Genomic DNA, 16,454 nt, shown 5'->3' with positions numbered 1-16,454 from the left:
GGTGGGATAGTTGCGTCTCCATGGCGGCGTGGGGGGGTGTGTGGGGGCCTGTGGGACGCGCTGGGACGGGGTGACCGGGGTGACCGGGGTGACCGGGACGGGGCTGGGGGCCCTGGGGAGCGCTGGGGCGGGCACAGGCCCAGGTACCGTTTCCCCAGGTATTTGGGGTAAAAATCTGTGGGTTTGGGGCGGGCAGGTGTTTCTAATAGTAATGAATGTTGATGACAATTGCCAGGACACGCCGGAGAAGGAGCCGGTGCCCCCCGAGCGGGCGGAGGAGGCGAAGCTCAAAGCCAAATACCCCAACCTGGGCCAGAAACCCGGCGGCTCCGATTTCCTCATGAAGAGGCTGCAGAAAGGGGTAAATCAGCGAGTTATCTCCTCACGGAAAAGCTGCAGAAAGGGAGAAATTAACAGTTAATTTTTCCAGCTGTGGCTCATCTGCGTCCTCATCAGTGGGGCATCACCCCCAGATCCGCCAGCCCCAAAATGCCTCTTGAACCCCCGGGCTGGGCTCTTTTGGGGCCAAAAAGAACCCCAAAACTGTGTTTTTTTGGGGCAGTTTTACTTGATGGATCCTGCCCCGAAATTTGGGGTTCAGGGGTGACCTGAGGGGGTGAATCCCGGGGTGACACGAGGGGGTTGGATGTTTCTTGGGGGGTGTGGGGTGATTGTGGCAGTGTGGGGTGTTTTTGGGGGGATTCGGGGTGTTTTGGGGCAGTCTGGGGTGTTTTTGGGGAGGTGTGGGGTGTTTCTTTGGGGGTGTAAGATGTTTTGGGGGTAGTTTGGGGGGACTCTGGGGTGGGTTTTTTTGGGGTGTGGGGCTTTTTTTGGGGATTTGGGCTTGTCAGGATGTCAAGATCATAAAGTCCTCAAACTGTAGAATAGTTTGGCTTGGCAAAGAGCTTTTAGATCATGGAGTCCAATCATAACTCAACTAACCGTGTCCCTGGGAACCTCATCTCCGCGTTCAAAATAACCCCAAATTCCTCTTTTTTCCCAGCAAAAATACTTCGATTCCGGCGACTACAACATGGCCAAGGCCAAGATGAAGAACAAGCAGCTCCCGAGCGTGACGGGCGACCACATCCCCACCCCGCAGGACCTGCCGCAGCGGAAATCCTCCCTGGTCACCAGCAAGCTGGCCGGGTAGCCCGCGCCGCGGTACTTTGCTCCTATTTTATTTCACTTTCTGGCTAAACGGATTGAACTTCACTGCACCCGGGGCCGGGAGCACCACAACCCACATAACCATTTGAGTTCTGACAGCGAACGAGCGAGGGGCGGATTTGCTCGGGATGCTCCTCCCGGCGCGTCCGTTCGCCGATTAATTATTGGGAGCTCGTTAGCGGCGCCGCGGGGAGGAGGGGACGGCGCGGTGGGCACCGGGACGAGTTTTCGATGGGTGAAAAGGTGCGACTGGGAGCTTAGCGATGAGAATACAAACGTGGGGCGCGGCGCGCGGCTCTGGGGACGGTTTAGTGTCCCCTCGGTGGTGACAAAACCTTCGTGACGGTGTCAGGCGCCCCCACCTTCGACTCATTTATTGGGGTTTTTTTGCCTCCTTTATTCTTGTTGCATTTTCATCATTCTAGGGCTGAAATTAATTTTTAAAACCCCCCAAAATTTGAGCCCGGCCTTGCTAAACCGCCCACTTTTTAAGGCAAAAATAAGTCGTGTGGGTGAGTGGATGTTTTGGGGTCTTTTTTCTTTCCCCCCCTCCTCAGGATTTGCATCAGGGGAAACTGAGGCGGGTTGTGGGTGTCATTGTCCCCACGAGCGTCCCCTCCAGCCCCCCCGGCGCTCTGCCGTCTGTAAATAGCTACGGATCAGATCTATAAAAATAGAGCTATAATTTTTTTACATGTTCATCTCTCTTCTCCAACGCTCTTTGCCTTTATTTGTTGTTTTTGAGGACACGGTGACGAACACAAACGGGCGTTGCTGGGAGGGGTGGGAATGACTTTTGAACCACATTTTGTTTCCTCCCTCCCCGTTTTGCCGGAAATACCAAAGACGTCTTTGCGGGGGAAGGGGGGGGGAAGCGACGGTGACGCTTCCGCGGCGCCGCGTTATTTCCCTGTGCGGGGGGGTGACGCTTTGAAATAAAACCAGGACGGTGGGGCTGCCCCCCAAATGTGGGGCTGAGGGGGGTACCTGGGGCTCCGGGGTGTCCTTGGGGGTGTGTCAGGTGCTTTTTGGGGTGTGTCAGGTGTGTTTTTGGGGGCTATAGGGTGTTTTAGGGGGGTTGGGGTGTTTCTTTGGGGGTGTGAGATATTTGGGGGGTTTGGAGGTGTTTTTGGGGGGTTGGATGTTTTGTGGGGGGTGTGGGGTGATTGTGTTGGTGTGGGGTGTTTTTGGGGGGATTCGGGGTGTTTCGGGGCAGTCTGGGGTGTTTCTTTGGGGGTGTAAGATGTTTGGGGGGACTCCGTGGTGGTTTTTTTTTGGGGTGTGGGCTTTTTTTGGGATTTGGGGTGTTTCTTTGGGGGGTCTGGGGTATTTTTGGGGGGCCATGGGGTGTGTGGGGACCATCCCCCAGGCCACGTGTGGATTTGGGGGGGGGCGATGTAGGGGTTTTACCCTTTTACCCTCCAAACAACCCCCCATGCCCATCTCCATCCCCATCCCGGTGGCTTTTCAGCCCCATGACGTCACCGTTGTCCCGTCCATGACGTCACGGGACGGGCCATTGTGCAAACAAACCCCTCAAAGCTTCTTTTTGGGGGGGGGAACACGTGTGAGTTTCGCAGGGACACGCTGTCCCAGCGCCGTGCCAAGAATGCGCCGGTTTGTTTGTGCCGAGCAAACCCAGCCCAGGAATGCGCTGTCCTGGCAGCACACAAAGGGGGTTTTTTAGGGGGGGGAGTTTCTGTTTCCTGCAAAATTTGGGGCCGTGCCCGGTGCTCCGTGCAGCTCGGCGGGACGCCGGGGGTGCTGCGGTGTCTGTCCCAGAGCTGGCGCTGGCAGCTCCTCGTGTCCCCGCTGCGCCCCGCGGGGATCAGAGTCGCTGGGGTTGGAAAAGAGCTTTAAAATCGAGTTTAGCGGTAGTACCAGCACTAAACATGGCTCTGAGAGCCTCATTCCAGCCCCTCAGGGGCGGCGGCTCCAGCGCTGCCCTGGCAGCCTGGTCCAGCACCCACTATTCCTGATTTCCAACATTCTGCCCCAGCTCAGGCTGCTCATCCAGCCGGGGGCGTCTCCACGGGTGGGAACCTGGGCCAGATTTGTACCCTCATTATAAACAATTTCCTTATATCCAGCCTGAGTCTCCCCTCCTTTAGTTTAAAACCATCGCCCCTTGTCCTGTCACCCACTCAAAAGCCTGTCCCCAGCTTTTAAGCCCAGAAAGGCCACAATAAGGTCTCCGGGCGCTTCTCTTCTCCAGCTGGACACCCCAACTCTCCCCCAGGGCCGTCCATCCTCGGTCATTCTGTGGCTGCTCTGCCCCCGGAGCCGAACACGGTCCCCCCGGGGCACCCGCCGGGGAGGAGCGGGGGTCGGTGCCGTGGGGCCGCAGAATGGCCTTTTTCTCCCCTTTTTCACCCCAAAACGCCGCGGAAGGGAAGGCGCCCCCTCCTTCCCCCCCGCTGCTCCCTGGTCAGGGCGGGGCCGGAAGCGGGTGGGGCGGAAGCGGAACCGGCGCAACCTTCCCCCGCCCCGCCTCTGCGTCAGCGCCATATAAGCGGCCGCGCCGCTCCCCGCCCGGGCTCGTCAGCACCGATGTGAGCTGAGGCGCCATGTTCGCCGCGAAGCGGAACGCGGTGATCGGCTTCAACCTGTGCTGCGGGGTCGGCGGCGGCCCGGCCATGGCTCCCGCGGCCCCGGGGGGCAGCGCGGCCCCGCCGGCCTCCGCCGCGGCGCCCGCCGCTGAGAGACCGCGGGCTCTGATTGGCTCCCCGGGGGTCTGGACCACCGCCGCTCGCCCTAAGGTACCCAGCTCGTTGATTGGCTGCAGCGCAGCCCCCCACTCCTGGATTGGCCGCGGCGCGGCCCCCCGCTCGCTGATTGGCTGCGGCGCGGCGCGATGGAGCCCCGAGAAGAGCTGGACGGCTGCGAGCCCGATGCCGAGCGCGGCCCCGCGGGGGACTCGCTGCCCGGGACCCCGCCGGGACCGCCGGAGCCGCCCGACGCGCTGCGGCAGGACTCGCTGGAGCTCATCAGCCGCTACCTGCGGGAAGCAGCGGGGGAGGCCGAGCCCGGCGTCAAGAAGAAGCTTTTTCCGGGGCTGCTGTGCGGGCCCGGGCGGCCCGGCGGCTCGGGCGACGCGGTGATGGACAAAGCGCTGGACACGCTGAGGAGACTCGGGGACGGCGTCCTGCAGAAGCACGAGCTCGCCTTCCAGGGTGGGTTGGCGGGGGCGGGACCCCCTTCCCCTCCCTGGGGGGCAGTTCAGGCACTGCTTCCATCCCTTCTCGGTGGGGTGGAGTTCTACCCATGGTCTTGTTTTCTCCCTTGCTTTGAGGCGGATTATAGACCCTGGGTCCTGTCCCTTCTCAGTGTGGGGTCAAGTTATAGAACCTGGCCCTGCTCCTTTCCCTTGTGGGGTCGAATTATAGACCCATGTCCTGCCCCTTCCCCTTGTGGGGTTGAATTATACGCCCTGGGCCCCTCCCTTCCCAATGTGAGGTCAAGTTATAGACCTTGGTCCTGTCTTTTCCCAATGTAGGGTCCAGTTCTAGACTCTGGTCCTGCCCCTTTCCCTCCTTTTGAGGCAGATTATAGACCCTGGTCCCCTCTCTTCTGCTCTTTTGGGGGCCAGTTATAGATCCTGGTTCCCCCCTTCTCGATATGGGGTCAAATTGTAGACCAATGTCTCCTCTGTTCCCAGGGTGGGGCTGAATTATAGGTCCTGGTCCTCTCCCTTCCCCTCCTTTGGGGGCCGGTTCTGGGGGGTGGGGGACCCCCCCAGCAAACTGGGGAGCGGGAGGGACCCCCGAGGCCTCGGCCGGGATGTGGCCCCTGGTTTTGAGGGACTCGACGCCCCAGCTGAGAAGTGATTCAAAACGAAACTGAACTTTGCTCGGTGGGGAGGAGGTGGAAAAAAACCCGCTGGCAACGTGTGCGCGGGGGAGATAATCAGGTTACAGATTAAACCCGGTTCCTCCCCACGGCCCCAACATTAATTAGCTCAGGAATTTAAACTCCTCACACCCCTGGCTTGGGCGGAACGAGTTTCTGGGGGAGGAATTTTCCAGGCGGGCTCGAGTTGCGGCTGTTTTCATGTATTTCACCCGCTTTTGATGAGTCCTGGAGTAGCCGTGAAACTCGAAGCCTTGGGCTTGTGTGAGCGGGTGTCCCGGGGGGGTGTTTGAAGTGAGAACTGAGTGTGTTTGTCAGTTTTCGATGCTGAGGGTGGTGAAATCCCAGCCCAGAGGTCCCTGCCCACGGGATGAGCTTTAAACACCCTTCAACCCAAACTCCTCTCTGACTCGATCATTTTTGACCTGGTTTCGTGTCACCCTGAGCTGCTTTGCAGCCGTTGGGGTGGTGCCCTGTGGCGAGTCCCTTCCTGCTCACGGGAGGATGGTCCTTTCTTTTATTTGATTATTTTTGAGGCAAAGGGTGTGAGTTTCCTCCTCGTCCCCTTCGCTGACGCCGAAGGCTGCGGGTTCGGTCACCGAACTCACGGCCGCGCTCGTCGTGCTGAAGAGGAACCAGCTCCACCAAGGTTTCCTCTTCATTCGAACCAAAAAACCCCCAAGCGACACCTTTCGCTTTCAGAAAAGTCTTATTTGCTTATTCACAAGGGGGCACTGCGGGTCAACCCCGGGGAATTATGTCACGGAATTAATGAAATGACCAGGTACCCGCCTGGATTTGGAGTTGAGGGGCAGGGGATGGGTCGTTTGAGTCTGGCCCGGTGAGCAGGAGCAGATCCCACTCCAAAAGGTCCTTGTGTGTCACTGTCGCTTAATTGTGAATTTGCTGCTTGCAGGCGTTAAATTGCGAGGGCTTTTCGGGTCCTAACGCGGCGCGTTTTGCAGGGATGCTGCGCAAGCTGCAGATCCAGCGCGAGGAGGACCTGCGGGCGGTGTGCGAGGTGGCCGCGCACATGTTCAGCGACGGGGTGACCAACTGGGGCCGCGTCGTCACCCTCATCTCCTTCGGCGCCTTCGTGGCCAAGCACCTCAAGAGCATCGGGCAGGAGCGCAGCATCGGCGCGCTGGCCGCCATCCTCACCGACGCGCTCGTCTCGTCCAAGCGGGAGTGGCTGACGAGCCAGGGCGGCTGGGTGAGTCCGCGGCGCCTTGCGCAACCACCGCTTGGTGCTTTTGGTCCTTATTTCCGTGACAACCACGTGTGCGGGTGAAGCAGAAATGAGTCACCGCTTAAAACTGCGGCCGAAACGTCCAGCTGGGCCTGGGCTGTTCCCGGGGCGCCTGGCAACGGGAGTGGTTTTAACCAAAAGTGGTTTAGTCCCCAAACTGAGTTAATCCTGAGCTTTCTCAGTGCTGCTTCAGCGCTGTCGCCTCCACCATAGAAACACAACAAGCAGCCTGAAGCACTTTTAACCAAAAAAAGAGTATTTTAGTCCCCAAACTGGGTTAATCCTGAGTTTTTTCAGTGCTGCCGCCTCTGCCGTGGAAAAGCAACAAGTGGCCTGAAGCGGCTTTACCCCCTAAAAAGTGGTTTAGTCTCCAAATTGGGTTAATCCTGAGTGTTTTCAGCGCTGCCGCCTCTGCTGCAGAAATGCAACAAGGGGGCTGAAGCGCTTTTAACCAAAAAAATAAGTGGTTTAGTCCCCAAATTGGGTTAATCCTGACTGTTTTCAGCGCTGCCGCCTCTGCTGCAGAAATGCAACGAGTGGCCTGAAGCGCTTTTAACCAAAAATCTAAGTGGTTTAGTCCCCAAACTGGGTTAATCCTGACTTTTCCCAATGCTGGTGTCGCCTCCGCCGTGGAAAAAACCTTCACGGTGAGGAAATAACCCCCATTTCCCCCCCAGGAAGGGTTTGTGGACTTTTTCCGCGTGGAGGACCTGGAGGGCAGCGTGCGCAACGTGCTGATGGCGTTTGCCGGCGTGGCCGGCCTGGGCGCCAGCCTGGCCTACATGATCCGCTGAGCGCCGCCCGCTCCGGCCTAACAGAGCCGGGCTCAACAGAGACCCCGGCGCCCCCGGCGCCCTCCGGCTTGGACCCACGAGGATTTATATCGTTTTGGGGGGAAAAGCGGAAAAAATTGGATATTCCGCTCCCGTGGAGAGGACGAGGACGGAACAGGAGCGCGGGCGGGAGCACCCGGCGCCGGAGCCTCCAGGAGCGTTGATTCGCTGGAAATGGTGTTTTCCGCCAAAATTCGCGGCTTTTTTCAGAGCAGAAGGCGAGAGAACCTGTAAATACCCATAAATCTGTAAAACACGGACTTTTTACAGAGCGAACACCACAAAAAAGGAGGAGCTGTGAATGTGGAAGCGCTTTGGGTGGCGAAGCCTCGTGCGCCACGCGGGTGGCGCCTCGTTGTCCCCACCGCTTGCTGCCAGCAGCCGCTATTTCTCTTGATTTTCATTATTTTTGGATATTTTAGCCCTTTGGCGGCGGGAAGTTGCCGCTTCCTCCCCTTCCCGGCGTTTTGACCCCAGGAAGCCGAGATTTGAATGTAAAACGTTCCGGAGCTGGAAGTTTTCTGACTCCGGAGCGACACAGCGCGGAGCCGGCGCATCGCGGGGCCCGTCCCCGTGGCGGTGGCTCCGGCGCGGCCGCTCGCGGCCCCACGGCCGCGGGTCTGCTCAATAAATCTCGTGTTGTTCTCAGTGCGCTCGGCTCGGGATTTCGGGTGGTGCTTTTTGGCGGGGGCCGCCGAGATTGGGTCTTTTCGCCGGGTTTTTGGGTTGCTTTGGGGGGTTTTTGTGCGTGTGTGGTTTGGGTTTTTTTCTGTGGGGGTGTTTATTTAATATACATTATATTTTTTTTACTTTTATACTTTTGTATAAGTATAAAAGTAAATATATATAATTTTTAATATACTTATATACTATTTACTTTTATACTTATTTATCTATTTTAAATTCTTTTTACTTTTTTTGGACCGTTTTGCACCACGCACACATTAATATTGCAAGACATTTTGGTGTAAGGTGAGAGTTTTTTGGTTGCGTTTTATTTTCGTTGCTGCGTTTGTATTTTTTTAATATTTTTTAAATTATTTTTAATGATAATTTTTATTTTTAACGCCGAGTTTTCAGGGGCTGTTTTTGCCCGTGCAGATGTGAATTTTCCAAGCCGTTTTTTGGCATAAAGCCATGGATTTTGGGTTGTGTTTTACGGGCTCTTTTGAGCTCTTTGAGCAAATATGCAAAATGTTTTGGGGTGCTGGTGCTTCCTGGAGCCGCCGCCCCCCTGCCCCCCCCGTCCCCACCCCCGCCTGGCGGGGCCGATAACCCGGCGCTTCCTCTTCCTCCCGTTCGCAGAATTTCCACTTCCCCGAATTCTTTTTGCGTAAATAAAAAATGTGGGGGGGGGAAAGGAAGAAATTAAAATGAAGCTGCTTTAAAGCGGGGGGACAGGTTGTGGGGGCGGGTTTGGGGTCTGAGCCGCATTGGAAAGGGGGGGTGGGGGTTGATTTGGGTGCTGCCCCCCCCGTCTGCCCGTGGGATGGGGGGTGGAAGCTGCGGGGGGGGCACATGCAAATGTGGAAAATCCCCTGCGTGGGGGGGGAAAAACCAAATAACCCAAAATATAAACCCCTGAAAATGTTAAAAATGAACCCACGAGGCTTCAGCGGCCCCCGCGGTGTGGGGGGGTCACCCGGGGTGTCCCGGCCCGGCCCCCCCGAACTCTGCCCAGCAACAGGCGCTGTTAATAGCACATGGGGAAGTCACGTGAGCCCTTTCCAGGAACCCAGGCGTCCGGGGCGGCCCAACCCCCTCCCGCTTTGGGGTGACTGAGGGGGGGGGGTTCGGGCGTGTTTTGGGAGGCACAGGAGGGGTTGGGGGACAGGAGTCCCCCCCCGGAGGACTGTGGGATACCAAGACGCGAAGCAGAGGGCAGAGCGCCTCGCGGGGTCGCAGCGATGCCTGCGCCGCTCTGGTTCCGCCGCCCACCCCAACTTTGTGCTCCGAACCGTGGAGCTGCCGGAGGACTCGGTGCCAGAGCGGCCGCGTCCTGCCGGGAGGGGCCGCAGTGACACTCTGGTGCCCGTTGCCACACTTTTCTGTGCAAATCGGTGGATTTTTCTCACATTTTTCTGTGTATATTGAGTTTTTTTCCCATTTTTCCTTCTGCAGAGCAGCCGCCGCATCCCGCGGTCCCTCCTTCCCACAATGCCCCATATCTCCCCCCACCCCCGTCCGGCGGCCATTTTGTCCCAGCGACGGGTTCCCCGAGTCACATCCGGGGCTTTGGGGCCCTCTATTGGGGGCGGGGCTAGAGGGGCGTAGCTCGGAGATAAGGGGCGGGGTTTAGAGGCAGGGGGTGGGGGTTAGGAGGTAGGGGCGGGGGCAAGGGACAAGGGGCGGGGTTAAGAGGCAGGGGCGGGGCTTAGGAAGCGGGGTTTAAAGGCGTGAGCCCCCGGTCGCCCAGTCCGACCCCCCGACCCCCACATCCAGCCGCTCACCCCAGCGCGTCCATCCCGGCACAGGGGCCCAGGCGGCCGGGGGCAAAGTCCGGAGCCCACGGGGCGGGGCCGCTGCCCGAGGACCCCGGCGGCCGGGACCCACCAGGAGCCGCTAAAACACTTCGAGACTGGGGCCCGGCCGCCTGGGTCCCCTCCATTCCCCCGACTACATTTCCCCACGCCCCCTCCCCGCAGCATCTCATTTGACCACGCCCCCTCCATAGCCCCTCCCCTTCCCCGCCCCCTCCTCGGTGCCCCGCCCCTTCCCGTGGTGCCGCGCGGCCCCGCCGCTCCCGTGGTGCTCAGCGCCGCCATGTTCCTGCAGTGCTACACGGATGAGCGCGGGGAGCGCGTCTACACCCTCAAGGTAGCGGGGGAACCGGGCTGGGGGGGCTCTGGGGGGGCTCCGGGGGGGCTCCGGGAGGGCTCGGCGCCGCCTCACCAGTCCCTTCCCTCCCGCAGAAGGTGTCCCCGGCGGGGCAGCCCACCCGCTCGGCGCACCCGGCCCGCTTCTCCCCCGACGACAAGTACTCCCGGCACCGCCTGGCCCTGAAGCGGCGGTTCGGCGTCCTGCCCACCCAGCAGCCGCGGCCGCTCCTCTGAGGGACGAGCCCGTGACCCCCGCACCGGAACCGCGCGTGGAATAAAAACCGATTGAAACGGAAACGGCTCCGCGTGCTGTGTGAGGGCCCCCTTGGCCACGCCCCTTCCCCAAGCCACGCCCCTCACCGCAAACCACGCCCCGCCTCATAACCGTACCCCTTACCGCGAGGCGGGGCGTGGCCACGGCGTGACGTCACGCGGGCGACGGGCGCCCCCCCTCCCCAAGGTAACGATGGCAACGGCCGTTCCCGCCCTTTCCGCTGCGCGGCCCCGGGACCGCGGGATTTCACCCTAAACTGAGGGGAAAAGTGGGAGGGAAACACGCGACCCAAAACCTCCGGATTCCAGCCCGAACCGGGACACCCCGCGTTCTGCCCCGAGGTGCCAGTTTTCTCCCCAAAGGGTCAGTTTCTCCCCTCACACCATCGCTGATTTTCTCCCAAAGTGCCGGATTTTTGCCCCAAACTCGGGTTTGTATTAATGTGTATTAGCGAGTATCGATGTCTTTTATAAGCATCAATATATATTAATGTTTATTAGTATTAATATGTATTAAAGTGCGTTTGTATTAATGTGCATTAATATGTATTAGTGTATATTAGTATGTATTAATATGTATTAATGTATATTAGTATGTAGTAATGTGTTTTAGCATGTTAATGTGTATTAATATTACCTTATTACATTATAATTAAATCATATAATTAATAACACAGAATATTAAAATTATTGTATTATTCTGTTATTGATATATTATTCTATTTTATTATGTTATTAATATAAAATAGAATATATATTACTATTAAATGCAGGATCTGCAGCAACACGTGTTAACGTGACTGTGTATGTTACTATTATTATATTAATCTCATTAATTTGATATCAGTGACTCCTCGGCCTTTGTCCACTTTCCACTTACCAGGTGTTTGTGTTTTCACAGGTTTCTCCCTCCTCCGGGTTTGTTTCCACAAGCCCAACCTGTAAATCATCATTAACTCCAGCCGGCGGTAATTACGTGTTCAGTAATTAACTCATTAACCCGCCCGCCCGGTTTATCGCAGGAAGGTGAATGAGCGGCTGCTCTGGTGAGTCTGCGCCGCCCCCGTGACGGCTCGTTGCGCTTCGGTTCGTCCGAACGGGGAAGAAATGCCCAAAAACACACATACCGGCCAAATTAAACCACTTGTTAGTTCCTTAACGAGCCGAAGGGGCCGCCAGAGTCACAGAAATGTTGATTATTGTGAGTTCGTAAGTGTTTATTGGGATTTTTATGGCCCCAGTTTGCTCCCAGTGCTCCCAGTTTGCTCCCAGTATGATCCCAGTTTGATCCCAGTTTGCTCCCAGTTTGCTCCCAGCTTGCTCCCAGTATGACCCTTGTGTTCCCACTTTGCTCCCAGTTTGCTCCCAGTTCACCAATAACCCGTTTCTGCTCCAGCCCGTCCTGACGCCTCCTCGGGCCAAGTCCCAAACGCCCCGGAATTCACCCCAAAATGCTGCCACCCACCCCACGGTGCCTTTATTGGGGGGTTGTTATGAGGGCCATGGGGACACCCCGGGGGTGACGTGTGGCTGCATGTCCCCCCCCCGCCCTGCCCGGACGCCTGGGTCCCCTGGGCGCACCCACTGTCCAAACAGGACGTGTCACCGGTCACACCCGGCACCGCAAACACCGACACACCCGGGGGGCCCCGGGGGGGACCCCGAGAACCAGGGGAACCCCCCCCACGGGGAAACTGAGGCACAAGGGCCCAAAGACAATGGGGACACTGAGGGGACACCCCCCCCACACATTATGGGGACATTGAGGATGTGGGACGCCCCCAAAATGGGGAAACTGAGGCACAAGGGCCTCCCCCCCCCAAACCACAGCGACACTCACACTGTGGGGACACTGAGGCCGGGGAAACTGAGCACAGTTGGAGACACCGAGACACTTGGGGTTGACACCAAAGCACCTTTATTGTCCCCGTGTCCCCGGGGGGGCTCAGGGGTCGAGTCCGGGGGGCGGGGGGGGCACGGCCGCCCCCAGTGTCACCTGAGCCAGGTAGGACGAGTCGAAGCAGCGGCGGCGCGCGGGGCCCCCCTGGGAGCAGCAGCCGCGGGGGTCGCGCCAGGGGGAGGCGCAGAGCGCGGCGATGGCCTGGGACAGCTGGACGGGGACAGGGGGCGGGGTCAGGGGGCCTGGGGTCCCCAAAACCCCCGGATCCGCCCCCCCCCCGTCCTGATGTCACTCACCTGGTCCTGTGCGCAGGTGCTTTGCTGCTCGGGGGAGACGGGGCAGCACGCGGACGTCACGGCCCCCAGGAGCTCCGGGACCGGGCGCCTGCGGGGACACGGGGGTCACGGGGGACATGGGGGGGACACCGGGGACATGGGGGTCACCTCCCTATAGGGGACACCAGGGACATGGCGGGGGGCTGTCACCTCCCTGGGGGGGCTCTCCCAGACACCTGGGTCCCTGAGATGGGGGGGTTCCTGGGGGATGGGGGAGTCTCGGATGCCTGGGTCCCTTTTTGAGATGGGGGGCCATGGGGGGGGGGAAGAGGGTCCCCCCCTTGTTCAGGGTTTGGGGAGATGGGGTCACCCCCCCCCCGCACTCCTGGGTCCCTCACCCCCGTAGTCCCCCACACAGCCGCTGGGGGGCGCCCTCGCCTGCCCTCGCCCTCCCGGACGCCTGGGTCCCCCGGGGGTGTTTTTGTTTGGTTTTTGGGGGGGGGGGGGGGGCGGGGCACCCACTTCTTGGTGACGAGGCGGGTGGGGGCGCAGAGCGAGCGCAGCAGCGCGGGGCCGGGCCGGGCCAGGCTCACGTTGTACAGCTCCCGGTCGTAGTTGGGGTGGGGGGCGGCGGCGGCGAAGCAGCGGCCCCGGGACCCCCCCAGGCGCTGGCAGCACCGGTGCTGCCCCGTCTTCACCGCAGCCTCCTCCCGGCAGAACCGCTCCAGCCCCTTCTGCCACTGCGGGGAACAGGCTCAGCCCGCACGCCTGGGTCCCCCCGGACGCCTGGGTCCCCCCGCCCGGACGCCTGGGTTCCCCCCCTGGGTGCACCCCTGAGTCATTCCCAGGACACCTGGGTCTCTCCCCGGACGCCTGGGTCCCCTCCCCGGATGCCTGACTCCTTCCCAAAATCAATGGTCCCCTCCCCGGATGCCTGGGTCCCTTCCTGGGCACCGAGGTCATTCCCAGGACACCTGGGTCCCACCCCGGACGCCTGTGTCCCTCCCCGGATGCCTGGGTCCCTCTTTGTCACCTGGATCCCTCCCTGATCACCTGGGGTCATTCGCAGGACATCTGGGTCCCTCCCAAAAACATGGGGCTCCTCCCCAGACACCTGGGTCCCTCTTTGTCACTTGGGTTCCTCCCCAGCTCCCAAACACCTGTGTCCCTCCCGGACGCCTGGGTCCCTCCCGGACGCCTGGGTCCCTCCCGGACGCCTGGGTCCCTCCTGGACGCCTGGGTCCCTCCCGGACGCCTGGGTCCCTCCCAAACCCATGGGTCCCAACCCAAACAACATGTTTCTCCCCGGACGCCTGGGTCCCTCCCCGCCCGCCGTGTCCCCCGTGTCCCGCGTCACTCACGGCGCGGCGGGCGCAGTCCAGGCTCTGGTTGCGGCAGCAGCGGCCGAACTCGCGCTCCAGGCGCAGGCTCATGCGCCCGCGGGGGCCGGAGGGGCCGGGGAGGCTGCGCCGCAGCCCCGAGAACCCGCAGATGTTCCCCCAGTTGGAGGCCGTGGGCTCGCCGGGGGGGAAGGGCGGCGCGGGGCCGTCCCAGGTGAGGACGGCGGTCGGGGGCGCGTCGGCGGCCGCGGCGGCCACGGCGTCGGGGCCGCGCGCGAAGCAGCGGCGCCGGGCGGGCCCGTCCTGCCGGCAGCAGTGGAACTGCCGCGTCTTCACCCCGAACTCGTCGGCGCAGAAACCGTCCAGCACGTCCTGCCACTGCGGGACGGGACACAACCGTCACCGACCCCGCGTGTCACCGACCCCCCGCCCGGACACCTGGGTCCCGCCCCAAATACTGGGGTCCCAGGCTGGACACCAGGGTCTCCTTCCCGAATTCCTGGGTCCCTCCTTGTTACCTGTGTCCCCTCCTCAGACACCGGGGTCCCTCCTAAACACTTGAGTCCCCTCCATGGACACCTGGGTCCCTCCTGTCCCCACATGGGTCCCCCTGGGCCACCTTCCCAAAAGACCGGGTCCCCCATTGTCACTTGGGTCCCTCCTTGTCACGCAAGTCCATCCCGGACACCTGGGTTCCTCCTTGTCCCAAATCCCGCCCCAGTCCCCGCACACCTGGGTCCCTCCCGGCCACCTGGGTCCCTCCTTGTCCCGAATCCCCCCCCAGTCCCCGGATGCCTGGGTCCCTCCCGGCCGCCCGGGTCCCTCCTTGTCCCGAATCCCTCCCCAGTGCCCGGCCGCCCGGGTCCCTCCCGGTCCCGTCCCGACTCACGGCGCGCCGCGCGCAGGGCAGCGGGTGGCGCCGCTGGCAGCAGGCGCTGATGCGCGGGTGCAGCGCGGCCAGAGCCGCCGCCTGGCGCCGCAGGTGCGCGAAGGAGCTGGGGGGCAGCGCGGGCGCCGGGGGGGCTCTGGGCAGGAGCTGGCAGTGCTGGGCGAGCGCGGGCGCCTCGGGCCAGGCCGGCGGGAACCCGGCCAGGGCGCTGCCCCAGCCCGGCGGGGCCAGCGGGGGCCGCGTGGCGCCGGCGGCCGCCAGGACGTGGGGGGGCAGCGGCGGGTCCTGCTCCTGCTGCAGCACTGCGGGGGGGGGTGTCCCCACTTGGCACTCTGCGGACACCCCGTCTGTCCCCCCGCCCCCTGTCTCAGTGTCCCCCGTCCCAACCCCACTGTCCCAGCCCCGTGTCCCCCCCTCCATTCATGTCCTCCCACCCATGTCCCCATGTCACCCCCCACCCTGTGTCCCTCCGTGTCCCCATTCCAAGATGTCCCCCCCAACCTTAGTGTCCTCATGTCCCCCCCTAATTCATGTCCCCATGTCACCCCCACCCTGTGTCCCCTGTCCCCAACCCTGGCTGTCCCCTTGTCCCCCATCCATGTCCCCACCCCAAGATGTCCCCCCCATCCCCAACCTCAGTGTCCTCATGTCCCCCCATGTCCCCCCGTGTCCCCCCATGTCTCCCCGTGTCCCCCCATGTCCCCCGTCCTCACGCTGCTCCACAGGCTGCTGCTCCAGCTCCAGCTCCAGCTCTAGCGTCTCCTGTGCCACCTGCAGGGGATGCTCCGGGGCCACCACTGTCACCGGGGGGGACACAGACACAGGGGGTCAGCGGGGACACCCCCCGGAGGGGACAAGTGGGGACACCCCCACGTGGGAGCCCCGTGATGGGGAGGGGACCCAGGCGTCCGGGGAAGGGACATGGAGAGGGACCCAGGAGTCCAGGGAGGGGACCCAAAAGTGTCATCAGAGACCCAGGTGGCTGGGGAGGGGACATGGAGAGGGACCCAGGTGACACGGGAGGGGACTCAGGTGTCCCACAGGGGACCCGATGCGTGGGCAGGGACCCAGGCATCCGGGGAGGGGACCCAGGCGTTCGGGTGTGGACCGAGGTGTCCAGGGAGGCGGCCTGAAAGTGTCACCAGGGACCCAGGAGTCCGGGGAAGGGCACCCAGAGAGGGACCCAGGTGTTCGGGAAAGGGACACGGGTGTCCCCAGAGGGGCCCCAGGCGTTCGGAGGGGGACCTGGGGAGGGACCCAGGCGTCCGGGGAGGGAACCCAGGTGTCTGGGGAGGGACAGAGGTGTCGCGGGGAGGGGACCCAGGCATCCGGGCAGGGGACCCAGGCGTTTGGGGCGGGACCCAGGCGTCTGGGCAGGGGACCCAGGCGTGCGGGGACTCACCGGCGGCGCCGAGGAGGATGAGGAGGAGGCCGCGGGCGGCCATGGCGTCGGCGCTGTGGGGCTGCGCCGCCTGCGCCGCTTTTGAAGGGCCGGGTGGGGCTGAGTCACCTCTGACGTCGCGGGGGGGGAATACGGGGGGGGACACACGGGGCGGGATGGGGGGGACAAGGGGGCCCCGTGTCCCCAAACGGGGTCACGGGCACAACCCCGATGGCCCTGGCCAGGCCGGGGGGTTAGGAGACAGGGGGGTCGGGACACGGGGGGGGTCGGGACATGGGGGGGGTCGGGACACAACTCCGCGTGTCCCCCCCCGTGTCCCCCCCGCGTCACGGCGGGGAAAGTGGCCGGAATTCGGCGGTTTCTGCCCCGTTTTGGGGCTGCCGCACCCGCTGAGTCAGCACCGGGGGGGCGCCCACGCAGGGGTCTCCAGGGCGGGGGGGCACAGCCCCCGTCCC

At 61.9% G+C, this 16,454-nt stretch overlaps 4 protein-coding genes across 4 annotated transcripts in view; 3 read left to right on the top strand and 1 right to left on the bottom strand.

Annotated features, from left to right (window-relative positions):
* Positions 1-1,871, top strand: part of ENSA (endosulfine alpha) — a gene marked incomplete at its 5' end in the record, with an annotated part of 3,128 nt that extends 1,257 nt beyond the window's left edge. The window contains 3 exons of the mRNA XM_082073223.1: positions 11-36; positions 236-361; positions 1,004-1,871. Coding sequence (XP_081929349.1) covers positions 11-36; positions 236-361; positions 1,004-1,153 — 302 coding nt within the window. The 3' untranslated portion in view covers positions 1,154-1,871. The remainder of the gene's footprint in view (positions 1-10; positions 37-235; positions 362-1,003) is intronic.
* Positions 1,872-3,674: 1,803 nt separating this feature from the next.
* On the top strand, positions 3,675-7,752 carry LOC309450488 (induced myeloid leukemia cell differentiation protein Mcl-1 homolog). Its single transcript, XM_082073387.1, is given in 4 exon segments — positions 3,675-4,035; positions 4,038-4,343; positions 5,985-6,232; positions 6,946-7,752. Coding segments are annotated over 4 exon segments (969 nt in total). The 5' UTR covers positions 3,675-3,737; the 3' UTR covers positions 7,063-7,752.
* Positions 7,753-9,522: 1,770 nt separating this feature from the next.
* On the top strand, positions 9,523-11,273 carry LOC309450489 (H/ACA ribonucleoprotein complex subunit 3-like). Its single transcript, XM_082073388.1, has 3 exons — positions 9,523-9,918; positions 10,014-10,380; positions 11,095-11,273. The coding sequence occupies exons 1-2, from the start codon at positions 9,865-9,867 to the stop codon at positions 10,152-10,154; spliced, it is 195 nt and encodes a 64-aa protein (XP_081929514.1). The 5' UTR covers positions 9,523-9,864; the 3' UTR covers positions 10,155-10,380; positions 11,095-11,273.
* Positions 11,274-12,094: 821 nt separating this feature from the next.
* On the bottom strand, positions 12,095-16,189 carry ECM1 (extracellular matrix protein 1). Its single transcript, XM_082073367.1, has 7 exons — positions 16,000-16,189; positions 15,311-15,394; positions 14,598-14,899; positions 13,730-14,086; positions 12,891-13,108; positions 12,390-12,477; positions 12,095-12,303 (listed from the first exon to the last, which is right to left on the bottom strand). The coding sequence occupies exons 1-7, from the start codon at positions 16,040-16,042 to the stop codon at positions 12,139-12,141; spliced, it is 1,257 nt and encodes a 418-aa protein (XP_081929493.1). The 5' UTR covers positions 16,043-16,189; the 3' UTR covers positions 12,095-12,138.
* Positions 16,190-16,454: the final 265 nt, after the last annotated feature.

Source organism: Streptopelia decaocto (assembly GCF_964273445.1).
Source record: "Streptopelia decaocto genome assembly, chromosome: 26".
In the NCBI taxonomy this organism is placed as follows: Eukaryota; Metazoa; Chordata; class Aves; order Columbiformes; family Columbidae; genus Streptopelia; species Streptopelia decaocto.
This window is presented reverse-complemented; position numbering and strand designations above follow the sequence as displayed.

What these genes read in the sequence shown, in the direction of transcription:
- ECM1 (XM_082073367.1), bottom strand. Translation starts at nt 16,042, where the DNA reads ATGGCCGCCCGCGGCCTCCTCCTCATCCTCCTCGGCGCCGCCG. An exon ending in GCAGCAGCCTGTGGAGCAGC is followed by an intron (nt 14,900 to 15,310) that starts GTGAGGACGGGG and finishes CCCCCCCCGCAG; the next exon opens with TGCTGCAGCAGGAGCAGGAC. An exon ending in TGCCCTGCGCGCGGCGCGCC is followed by an intron (nt 14,087 to 14,597) that starts GTGAGTCGGGAC and finishes CCCGTCCCGCAG; the next exon opens with TGGCAGGACGTGCTGGACGG.
- LOC309450489 (XM_082073388.1), top strand. Translation starts at nt 9,865, where the DNA reads ATGTTCCTGCAGTGCTACACGGATGAGCGCGGGGAGCGCGTCTACACC. An exon ending in AGCGCGTCTACACCCTCAAG is followed by an intron (nt 9,919 to 10,013) that starts GTAGCGGGGGAA and finishes TCCCTCCCGCAG; the next exon opens with AAGGTGTCCCCGGCGGGGCA.